Consider the following 12142-nt stretch of genomic DNA (forward strand, 5'->3'; position numbering starts at 1 on the left):
ACTCCGCGGATGCCAGGCGAACTCGTGAACATCTTGCCACCGTGATTTTTCTCGGTGCCCGGAGAAAAATCCCCCCCCCCCCGCCCACCACCCCCGCCTTGACGCCTGATCTCCGACGTCACACGCCGGACCAGAGATTGACGCAGAGGGAGCCGATGAGAAGGCGTGCGGTGGATGGGGCGTGTGGGTGGCCTCCTGCCAATGGGAATGTTGGCGGCGGGGGGGGGGGGGAAGCCACGAACGACGGCACGCAACGGAAAATTCCTGGAGGCAGATCGAGCGAACGATGCGTTTGAAGAGTTGGCGGGAATTCCTGCACTCGTGCGACTTGTACGAATACGCTGAAGGGTCGCGCTCATTCCGCGCAAAGCGCTCGCCGCAAATGAACCACAATGCATTGCTGATCTCGTCAAGTAAATATAAACCATCGTCACTCGACACTCCGGCCATCCCCGCAATAGCAGCAGCGGCAGCTTTGGCTGTCCATCGCAAACAAAGACCGGTCACCGCCATCGCGGCGCTTTCAGATGCGCTTCCACGGCCGTCTGGAACGCTCTTCCTTTCGATTAGTTTAGTTTGTTGTCCTTCCCCACCCCCCTTCCCCGCACCTCCGATTGGCACAGTAGGCTACGTACGATGGTGCAAAAGAAGTTCAACAAACATATATCACATTGCAGACTTGATTTTTATTTATTTTTTTGTGAATTGCTTACATTTTCTCTATATTACACTTTTATCGTTTTATTGTTTGCAGTTGTAACTCGCTGAACCCGTACCCCTACTGGGCATCGGTGCCAAAAAGAGCTTCATAGCTCATCGGATTCCACCTCCAGTCTGAAATAAAGATTCTGATTCTCTGTGCGTTTACCCATAATTACTTAGAACCACTGATTCCCATTCAGCCCCTGTCAATCCCGACTCAAGAGTGAATTAGCATACAATTCAACTTTAATTGCAATTTTTTTTGGGGTGTTTTTTCCATTCCCAAAGCTCGTCCTCTGGTTTGCTAAATTGACATACTCATTCACAAATTTTGCGTTTAAAAGCTGGAACGAGAAATAAATAGACAACATTGACGCAAAGAAACGTGACACCGAAGGCCCGAGGTGGTGGTGAGTTGAGCTGGCACAAACGGAACGCAGGATTCCACAAAGCAAAGGCAGAGATCCCCCGCATAGCCTCCAAGAGGCTGTTAGGGCAAGGGACAAGTGATGTTAGCGAGCACCTACGAAGGCCGGCACAGCGCATGGGGTAGGTGAGTGGCCAACACCACGCTCGGCCGCCTTTGTCTCCCCCAGTGCTTATGTTTACACACTGTGACAGGTGCCACGGTGGTGAGATGTTAACTACCTCGCCTGGTATAGAAGAGGTCGTGGGATCAATCCCGACCCTGACGCCTGCTGTATATTTGGAGTTTGCGTGTCTCTCTCCCCGTGGGGGTCACGTGGATGTTTCTCCGGGTTCTCCAGTTTTTAAAAGTCCCGCACGTACACAAAGACAAAGATCACCCGTATAGCCTTTAACAGACTGTAGGGGCAAGTGCTGTTAGCGAGCACCTATGAAGGGGTTGGGTGGCTAGCACCACGCCGGACCGCCTTTGTCTCCCCAGTTGCGAGGGTTAGACACCGCACCAGGCACTCATTTGAGGCTGAGTCGACCTAGGGGAGGCTCAGGACCGGTTCAGATAATCGTCACTGGTGTTGGCCGTGAGCGGGAACCGAACTCGGGTCGCCAGGTTCGTAGCGCAGCGCGCTAACCGCTACACCGCCGCTCCCCACATTTATAATCAACATCACGCGTTTCGAGCATTTGGCTCCAGTAAACTACCACGTGATGAAAAGCCAGGTCGCTTCTGAAAACGAGCTAAATAGCTCAGGGTGGGGCCCCTGGCCTGGTAAAATAAAATAAAAAACGTCGTTAATTGTAAAGGTTTAAAGAGTCCCGAACGTACACACACACACACACACCGACACGGCCACCCGAGTTCGAATCCTGCCTGTGGCCGACACCACTGACGAGTGGATATTTGAACGAGTCTTGCACACCTCACCCCCTTCACCTACCCACGCTGACCAGCATGGTGAAGTATGGTCAAATACATAAAATGACTGATGCAGCTCGTACGAGGAGGCCTTCATCCACCAGGGGTTTGATTATGGGGCAGTAAAGAGATGGGAAATTACGATTATCACGACACACGCTCAACCACAAAGACAAAGATCCCCCGCATAGCATTAACAGACTGTTGGGGCAAGTGCTGTTAGCGAGCACCTATGAAGGCCGGCACGGCGCACGAGGGAGTGGGTGGCTAGAACCACGCCCGGCCGCCTTTGTTTCCCCAGTGGCGACGTTTACACATCGCACCCAGGTACTTCATTTGAGGCTGAATACACACACACACACGACTCACAGGAGATTTGAGGGTAGATTCCTCAGCCTCATCCCGGTAATCAGGATTCACCTGCACACAACAAACGGCAGCAGCAGACAGCTGTGCTTTAAATTTCGATTTAAAGCTTTCGTGACTGCAGGGATTCATCTTCTTGGTTCTTTCGGTAAAGTCACGTAGAAGGGAAGTAATAAAGTAATAAAAATAAAACATAATAAAATTATTTTATAATAAAATAATAAAACTAAAACATAACAAAATAATTTTATTATGTTTTATTTTTATTACTTTATTATTATTTCCCTTCTACGTGACTTTACCGAAAGAACCAAGAAGAAGCTTTATATTGGGTTTATTCCCTCTCGGCCGTTAGAATCCAAATGCCGGGCAGAGGCATTGCCAAAAAATAATAATAATAGCAGCCGCCCATTGTGATTCATATCACATGACATAAACCCCCGCTCCCTCTCTGATCGTCGCACCTGATTGGCCCGCAAGTGTGGACGTCGCATTCACCCCCTCGAATTGAGAAACGCAACAGGAGGAGGAGGTTTCCTCCACAATTCTGGCCGTCGCCTGATGATGCCGGTTGCTGTAATCACCGGCGGAACGGCTTCGGTGCTCGAATTGCAAACGTCGTGGGTTTACTCTCCAAAACACCGGTGTATGCTGAACTAGAAGACACCCTCCCCCCTCTAGTCATGGCCTTGCCAAAAAGTCCACTCTTCACAGTCCCTCTCGAGGCGGCCCGGCGCGGCGATGTGGCCGGCAGGGCGGCGGGGTGGTGGTGTAGTGGGGTGGTGGTGAAGTGGTGTGGTGGTGTAGTGGTGTGGTGGTGTAGTGGTGTGGTGGTGTGGTGGTGTGGTGGTGTGGTGGTGTGGTGGTGTGGTGGTGTAGTGGGGTGGTGGTGTGGTGGTGTGGTGGTGTAGTGGTGTGGTGGTGTAGTGGTGTGGTGGTGTGGTGGTGTGGTGGTGTGGTGGTGTGGTGGGGTGGTGGTGTGGTGGTGTGGTGGTGTAGTGGTGTGGTGGTGTGGTGGTGTGGTGGTGTGGTGGGGTGGTGGTGTGGTGGTGTGGTGGTGTAGTGGGGTGGTGGTGTGGTGGTGTGGTGGTGTGGTGGTGTAGTGGGGTGGTGGTGTGGTGGTGTAGTGGGGTGGTGGTGTGTGGTGGTGTGGTGGTGTGGTGGTGTGGTGGTGTGTAGTGGGGTGGTGTGGTGGTGTGGTGGTGTGTATTGGGGTGGTGGTGTGGTGGTGTGGTGGTGTGGTGGTGTGGTGGTGTAGTGGGGTGGTGTGGTGGTGTGGTGGTGTGTAGTGGGGTGGTGTGGTGGTGTGGTGGTGTGGTGGTGTAGTGGGGTGGTGGTGTAGTGGGGTGGTGGTGTAGTGGGGTGGTGGTGTAGTGGGGTGGTGGTGTGGTGGTGTGTAGTGGGGTGGTGTGGTGGTGTGGTGGTGTGGTGGTGTAGTGGGGTGGTGGTGTAGTGGGGTGGTGGTGTAGTGGGGTGGTGGTGTGGTGGTGTGGTGGTGTGGTGGTGTGGTGGGGTGGTGGTGTGGTGGTGTGGTGGTGTGGTGGGGTGGTGGTGTGGTGGTGTGGTGGTGTGGTGGTGTGCTGGTGTGGTGGTGTGTAGTGGGGTGGTGGTGTGGTGGTGTGGTGGTGTAGTGGGGTGGTGGTGTGGTGGTGTGGTGGTGTGGTGGTGTGGTGGTGTGGTGGTGTGGTGGTGTGGTGGTGTGGTGGTGTGGTGGTGTGGTGGTGTGGTGGTGTGGTGGGGAGACGGTGTGGCAGGGCTCGTGGTTCAAGGCCCGGAGAGCCGCCCCTGACAACGCTGCGAGATTGTTGCGTTTGTCCGAACGTCAACTAAAAACTACGAAAAGCATTTTTCTTTTTACTTACCAGGTCAGACCCACAACTGAGCTGTGTTTTTCAGAAGCGGCCTGGCCATCACGAATGGATGGCTCAGCGAAGTGGCTCGTCGCCGTGTGGAAATGTCCAGCAGCCAAATGACTCTAAATGCGCTACGTTGGTTCTAAATGTGCGGGGAAAAATCCGTAGGACCCGGAGAAGAGAAACCACGTGACCGCGGGGATCGAACCCACGACCTCCAGTATACCAGGCGAGGTAGTTAACATCTCGCCACAGTGGCGCCACATTCCATGGTGTAATCCTAAAACCACGGGAAAGTCCCGCGCAGTGTTGGTGCTACCTGTAGTGATTCACTGTGGAGGCAGCAGCAGCAGCAGCGAGGGTTGGTGGATCACCACACGCATACACACAGATGTTGTTGTTGTCAAACTCCCCATTATCCATGGGAAAGGGGAATTTCGCAACATCATCATACCCTGGTTGGTCAGGATGAGGCGGAACAGCAGAGTGTGGATTAATCGAGTGCGGATTAATCGCCATTTGTTTATTCATCACCACCTGTGTGGGGATCGAGCGTTGCTCCCCTCTCTCGTGCAAAACGCCACCTGTCACTTCCTCTGACATATTCCTCAAGCGATGGACATCCCCGTCCGACTTGAGGATCTCAGGATTTTCACGAAAGTCGCCGCGCGGCTGGATTACGACGCGGCAGTTGTGGCATCGCACAGCAAGTCGCGACCCCGTGGTAACGTCGCGACCCCGGGGTAACATCGCGACCCCGTGGTAACGTCGCGAGCCCGGGGTAACACCGCGACCCTGTGGTAACGTCGCGACCCCGGGGTAACGTCGCGACCCTGGGGTAACGTCGCGACCCCGGGGTAACATCGAGACCCCGTGGTAACATCGCGACCCCGTGGTAATGTCGTGACCCCGTGGTAACACCGCGACCCCGGGGTAACGTCGCGACCCCGTGGTAACGTCGCAACCCCGTGGTAACGTAGCGACTCCGTGGTGACGTCGCGACCCCGTGGTAACATCGTGACCCCGTGGTAACGTAGCGACCCCGTGGTAACATCGTGACCCCGTGGTAACGTAGAGACCCTGTGGTAACATCGTGACCTCGTGGTAACGTCGCGACCCCGTGGTAACGTCGCGACGCCGTGGTAACATCGCGACCGCGTGGTAACGTCGCTCACCTCCGCCGCCAGGTAGTTGCCCGTGGCCAGGTGCTTGAAGCGGAAGAGGCTGTTCCAGTGGCCGGCGCCGCCCCTGCAGGGGTCGTGATGAACCACCTGTGGGCAACATCAACAACAGCGGCAGCAGCGTCCGTTCAGAATTCAACACCGAGACACGGCGGCGGCGGCGACGTCGCCGTGGCGAGCGCGCCAGGCTAGGTGCGCTTTGAGGCCGTCACCGCGTGAAGTGCGGAAGGGTCGCTGCCGCCGGCCGGCTGACCGTCGGTCGCGGGACGGGACCCAGGGTGCATTGCGTTTGCCGACCGAGATGACAGACGCACCGCCTGCGCCGAAGTGAGCGGTGAGTACGTTTTGAGCGACGGGGGGTGAGCGGCGAGTTAGAGGGGTGAGCTGTGGGGGTGGGTCTCCTGGAAGCGGCGGCACGACACCCTCCTAGCCCCCCCCCCCCTCGCGCAGGAACAGAGCTGCTGTTTAAGTCACGAGCTCAAGGGGCACGGGAGCGAGAGTTTGAGGCCAGAAGGTCCCAATTCATACTGAACCGGGCGTGAGGTGCGCACACAGGGGACGGAGGGGAGGGGGTACGGGCGCTTGGGGCATCACCCCCCCCACCCCCCGGGGTTAGAGAGGTGTCAGTCACTGCTCTGAGGGATGTTTACCGATCGTAAGTTCGCTCGGAGCGTGCGGGTTATTTTGTTACGTGTGCACGTATGTTGAACTTCTTTCGCACCGTGCGTAGCCGACCGTGCTGATCGGAGGTGAGGGGGTAAGACAACAAACTCTGTATGTTGAACTGACTTTGGGCTTCGGTCGTCTGTGGAATTTCTGTACCCCCCTTGTTACAGTTTGTGCTTTGTCCCAGGCTCTTGTCAAAAAAAAATGAAAAACATTATTTTTAACAATTATTTTACAAAGTAAGGCCACACTGAGCTGTGTAGTTATTTTTCAGAAGCGACCCGGCGTTCACAAATGACAGCTCAACGAAGTGGCCCATCATCGCGCGGAAATGTACAGCAGTCAAATACTCCGAACGCGTGACGTTGATTCTAAATGTGGAGGGAAAAGCTGAAGGGGCCGAACCCACGACCTCCCGTACACCAGCAGAGGTCGTTAACACCTCGCCACCGCGACGCGCAAACAGGGTGAGCGTGGGGGTGGGGGGGGAGGCGAGCGAGGGCGACCTCTGACCTCCACCTCCCAGAGTGCTTTGGAGCTGGTGGCGGATGACGCGGACTGACGCCCGGTGGTGCGCAGAAACACATGCTGCTTCTTGCGGTACTCGTCGCACGTCAGGAACTTCTCCTGCTCCGCGTGGAACAGGCGGACCACGTCTCCCTGTGTGGCACGCACGCACAGAGCCAAAGATCAACCTCCTACGGCCCGACCGCGAAGCCTTCACCAGGCCGTTGGGGCGAGCGCTGTTAACCCTTTCCCGTTACGATGACGTGCGTGTGCGCGCGCGTGACGGACGACAATTCCGCCGCGTGTCCCCAAGGGGGGGAGGTGGGAGGGCGGGGGGTGGGGGGCGGTCATGGACTCACCCCCTTGAGGATGTCGTCCTTGTTCTCGCAGTACTTCATGAAGAGCGTGATCTTCCAGCTCGTGTTGCAGTTCACGGAGTTCACCTGCACGGCCACGGCGCGACGGCGACAACAGCGACAACGGCGTCACGAAGGCGCCGCGATGCCAGACGCTCACAAAAGTCTGCGGCAACCGAGGAGACATAGCCCCTCGTCCCGTACTACAGCAGGTGTCCTGGTCGTGGTCGAACCCACGGCCTCCTGCGTACCTGGTGAGGTAGTTAACATCTCCTAGCCACCGTGATGATGAGAGAGAGAGACACGCAAACTTCAAATATACAGCAGCAGGCGTCGTGGCCGGGATCGAACCCACGGCCTCCTGAGTACCTAGCGAGGTAGTTAACATCTCCTAGCCACCGCGGCGCCCCAACAGCTCATCTGCGAAGCGGTGGCTCGGCCGAACACGAGAGAAGCGTTCGAAATCGCAACGATACGTTAAATTGCAACAACGATATCGTCTCGGTCACGGTTACGCACAGTGGCACTTGCGAGTTTGCGAGGTCAACGCGGTGAATGCGGCGGTGCGCGCCACCTTCACGAAGCATCCCCTTTAATCCGCTGAGGCTATAAGTGGGGGGGGGGGGGGGGTTCTTTGTCTTTCTGCAAGACGCACCAACTGTGCACAGCGGGGGAGCACAGGTGGGTGCATCTCACCAGCCGTCTCACTCAGTCAACCCCTTGCAAAGCTGGGTCTGTTTACGTGGCCTCAACGCGCACCTAGGCTGGCACGAGCGCCGCGCGTTGATAACAACCATAACTCGATTTCGATTTAAAGCTTTCGTGACTGCAGGGATTCATCTTCTTGGTTCTTTCGGTAAAGTCACGTAGAAGAGAAGTAATAAAAAGATAAAAATAAAAAATATAACATAATCAAATTTGAATTTTTATTATTTTATTACTTCCCTTCTACGTGACTTTACCGAAAGAACCAAGAAGATGAACCATAACTCGGTTAAAGGGGTTACTGTTGAACATGTTAACGTTCAAATCAGTCGTCGTCGTCGTCGTCATCAGCAGCAGCCGTGATCGATCCGCTGCTGAGATCAAGGCCCAGTCGACCAGTGGCGTCCTCCTCAACGTCCCATCGGAGGCCATCGGAGGGCCACGACGTGTGCCGGGCATGGTGGTTCACCTCCTTGCAGCCCAGGTTGTCCACCAGCTCGTAGTTGCTGGCGTGCAGCGGCTGCCCGGCGTTCACCGGGTTCAGCACCACCTTGTCGCCCAGCACCACCTGCGGCAGACACAGCGCATCGCACCGGTCACCGGCTCGACCGAATGCGTCGTGAGATGTTGCTCGCAATCATCCTCACCGGCCAGAATCGTAGAGACGGAGAGAGGGAGGGAGAGACAGCCAGATGGGATTCACACGAACCGCTACCACCTCCGCTTGCCATGTGTAGTTGCAAAAAACAAAGGTAAAGATCCCCCGTGTAGCCTGAACAGACTGTCGGGGCAAGTGCTGTTAGTGAGTAGCACCAACGAAGGCCGGCACGGCGCACGACGGGGGTGGGTGGCCAGCACCACGCCCGACCGCCTTTGTCTCCCCAGTGGCGATGTTTACGCACCGTACGAGGTACTAATTTGAGGCTGAGTGGACCTAGGGGACGCCTATTTCGATGACCGGTTCAGACAATCGTCACCGGCGTTGGTGGCTGTCAGCGGGAAATTGAACTCGGGTCGCCGAGCTCGTAGCACCGTGGGCTAACCACTGCAAAGGCAAGGATCCCCCGTATAGCATCAACAGACTGCTGGGGCAAGTACAACAACAACAACAACAACCGCCATTCGCCACTAAGTGGCGGTGACGTCACCACGACGCTTGTGCCAGGCCAAGTGCACCTTGAGGCCACGTGAAATGTCAAACGCCCGCTGGCAGGAGGTCACGGGGCAGACAAAGAAGGTGCCACGGGTCGACTGACCGAGATGACCGAGATGAGTGGCTGATGCACCACCTGTGCCCCCTACTGTGCCAACTTGCTGTGCTTTAGCCACCCGGCGCTCACCCGGGGCAAGTACACACACACATACACACGCACGTACACACACAGCTGCAACGCCGACACTGTGTCATAGGAACAGTGGGGGGGGGGGGGGGTCAGAAGTCAACGGAGGTCAGCGCGGGAATGTGTAGGTGGCAAGGGGAGACTTCACCGACGTGATCGGGAAGACGTCTCCACCGGCGCGGACAAGTAAACCGCCCGGAGGTGCATCTGACGTGTTTACGCCAGGCTCTAACCGGAGTGGGGGGGGGGGGGGTCAGGCGGCGCAGCGTGGGAATGTCGGACGCGTCGTGCGGCTGACTCAAGCCTCAGCCAAAGGGTGACACTGCGTCAGGCGCAGGCGACGCGAGCGGCGGTGAGCCGGAGGTTCGATTCCAAGGCCGTGGTTCGGGATCGAGCGGTACGGTAGCCGGTCCTGCGCTCGCCGGCCGTGGTGAAGTGCGGTCAGACAGTCCACGTGACTCACACGGCGTTTGGCAGCGGAGTGAGAAAGCGCCGGACATCATAATCAACGCGATGACAATCGCCGTCTTCTCCAGAATGCGCGAGCAATTAAATGAATCGCCGAGGAACCGAGAGACGAGCTGCGGCGCGAACCAACACAATCGCCCGAGCTCTGCGATCCTCCACACGCGAAGATGTTTCCGGCCCGACTGAAGAGAGTTGTTTCACAAAGAAGCAGGCGCCTGTCGGATTGTCGCATCGCGGGACCGTGAAGCGGCGGCGGCAGCGGCGGCGGCAGCAGCTTGCGGGAGGACTTCATGGCCGATGATGACCAGCGACGCAAACGGTCGCTTTCGTGCGCCCGCTCCAATTCGATGAGGATTTCTGGATGAGGTCATTCCGAGGGCATTTGTTCGCGATGGCCATTCACCCTCAACAGCCCTGCCCACCGCTCTCTTGCCCACCAGCAATCAGCCTCCCTCTCTGCCACGTCTTGCCTTTCGATGTCCACGGCTCTGGTCCCAGGTCAAGCCAGCTCACAAAGTCATCTCGTCACCACCCTGGCGTGCGTGTAACCTCGTACAGAGGGGGCGGTTGTGAAATTGAACGTCACTCCAGCATTAGGTTCTGGGCCAAGACAAAATCGAGGCTCTCGTCCGGAGGATGGTGCTCGACTTTGGCTCGGTGAGGCTCTGCATGAGAGTCATAAACGTGCCTGTAGTCTGGCTCTATGAACTCTAAACCCAAGGAATCACAAACAAAACGGCTTAATATGAGCCGTATAAGCTTCTGCCATCGATACTGCTGCACTAACACTCATTAATTGCCTTTCAACATGTTTAATATATAGAGAGGCAGTGAGCCGGCACCAACAATTGCCCATGCTCTGCAGTCCTCTATGTATGAAGATGTTCCCCGTCAATGAATGGGAGGAAACCGAAGCGCCTGGATAAAACTCACGTGTGCAAGGGGGCAACGCTCGATCCCATACAGAAAGGACATTGTTGTATCATTGTCGTGCCACAGTGGCGAGATGTTATCAGGAGGTTGTTAGTCTGAACCCAACCCTGACGCCTGCTGTATATTTGGAGTGTCTCTCTCTCCCCGTGGTCGCGTGAATTTTTCTCCGGGTCCTCCACTTTTTCCCCCCACATTTAGAATCAACCTCACGCGTTCAGGGTAATTGACGGCTGGACATTTCTACGTGATGATAAGCCACCTCGTTGAGCTATCTTTCGTGGCCAGGTCACCTCTAAAAGAGAGCTACATTGCTCAGTGGGCCTTGCATGGTACAATAAAAAAATGTGTTTAGTTCATAGTAAATAATAGTTCGGGCGAGCCAGGGTACGGGAATCTCATCGACGCCCACGGGAAGGAAGAGAATTTTGCAACACCTGCTACTTCCACAGTGCTGCACGCAGATTATCTGGCTTGTTCATAATCAGCGTGTTTTGGTTAGATCGCGTTATTTATAAATGTGTCGTAACCCTCCACCACCCGACACGGCCAATCAGCAAAAAAAGTGTCACGTTGACCAAAGACAAATAGTTCACTGCTTTAGCCCACCGGTGTGTTGAAGCGTGAAACCACAACATTAACATTTTTTGAATACGACGTTTCGCTGGTAATTGCATCCAGCATCATCGGGGCAATTCGCCAGAATGGTGAGGCTCTGCTCTTGCTCCCGGTCTTAAATAGAGCAGTAGTAGCAGGGTGACGTCATCATTAAACTCATCAGGTGCAACGATTTGAGGTGGAGGTGGGGGGTTATTGTAATTATATACTCTGGTCTTCTTGGTTCTTTCGGTAAAGTCACGTAGAATGGAAATAATAAAATAATAAAAATAAAACATAATTAAATAATTCTCACGACGTTTCGGCCACAACGCAAAGTCACTACGTGACTTTACTGAAAGAACCAAGAAGATTAATCCCTGCAGTCACGAAAGCTTTAAATCGAAATATATACTCTGGCTTGACCGCCCGAATGTCAAATTGCAGCCGTTGCTCAGCCATCTGCATCATCAGCAGCCGTACGAAGGATGAACAAGTGCTGCACAACAGGCCGCATCCAGCGGGCCATCAGCGGCGGGATTTTTACGCGAAAATGTGGAGGCTGGACGCGCCGTTCAGGACGAGCCACCGTCTCGTCACCGTCTCTCTGGACCACGTGACCTTGGGCCCCGCTAAACGGCACTCCTAATTGCCTCCATGTGCTAGCTCCATCGGTCTTCTAACGTTGGGGGGTGGGGGGGGGAGCGGGCATTGGTGGGGGGGGGGGGGGGAGCTCGTTGTGCCGTCCGCAGATTTCCCGTCGTTCTGTTAATTACCGCCCCCACAACTCCTGCCCCCCAATCCCTCCTGGCCCCCAATTCTCATCGGGTTTGAGCAAAAGAGCCGAGGGCTGGCCCCTAATCGAGCCCCCCCCCCACCACCACCCGCGGACTCTACACACAACATTAGCGGGTGGTGCGTGGATAATATTCTTGATTTGATTTAAAGGCGAGCTGATAATCTGCTTGGTGCAGGGTGCCAAGCTGGCAAAGCATTGCCAGAGCACGGAACGGGGTTTTTCTTTTGCAGCATGACAAAAGGGGATAAGGGCGCAGCCCTGCAACTGCTTGCAAACAACACCACTACCACAACCACCGCTATCACCACTACTACCACCACCACTACCAAAACT

At 55.5% G+C, this 12142-nt stretch overlaps 1 protein-coding gene across 2 annotated transcripts in view; it reads right to left on the minus strand.

Moving 5' to 3' along the window:
* LOC144945596 (inositol 1,4,5-trisphosphate-gated calcium channel ITPR1-like) overlaps window positions 1-12142 on the minus strand; it is a 252589-nt gene that overhangs the window by 168979 nt on the left and 71468 nt on the right. For both annotated transcript variants that reach the window (XM_078874090.1, XM_078874089.1), the window contains exons 6-9: window positions 8145-8243; window positions 6974-7057; window positions 6621-6767; window positions 5436-5531 (exon numbers count right to left, since the gene is read on the minus strand). In XM_078874090.1, the coding sequence (XP_078730216.1) occupies window positions 5436-5531; window positions 6621-6767; window positions 6974-7057; window positions 8145-8243 (426 nt within the window). The remainder of the gene's footprint in view (window positions 1-5435; window positions 5532-6620; window positions 6768-6973; window positions 7058-8144; window positions 8244-12142) is intronic.

The sequence above is a fragment of the Lampetra fluviatilis genome, chromosome 38 (genome assembly GCF_964198595.1).
Source record: "Lampetra fluviatilis chromosome 38, kcLamFluv1.1, whole genome shotgun sequence".
NCBI classification, from domain to species: domain Eukaryota; kingdom Metazoa; phylum Chordata; class Hyperoartia; order Petromyzontiformes; family Petromyzontidae; genus Lampetra; species Lampetra fluviatilis.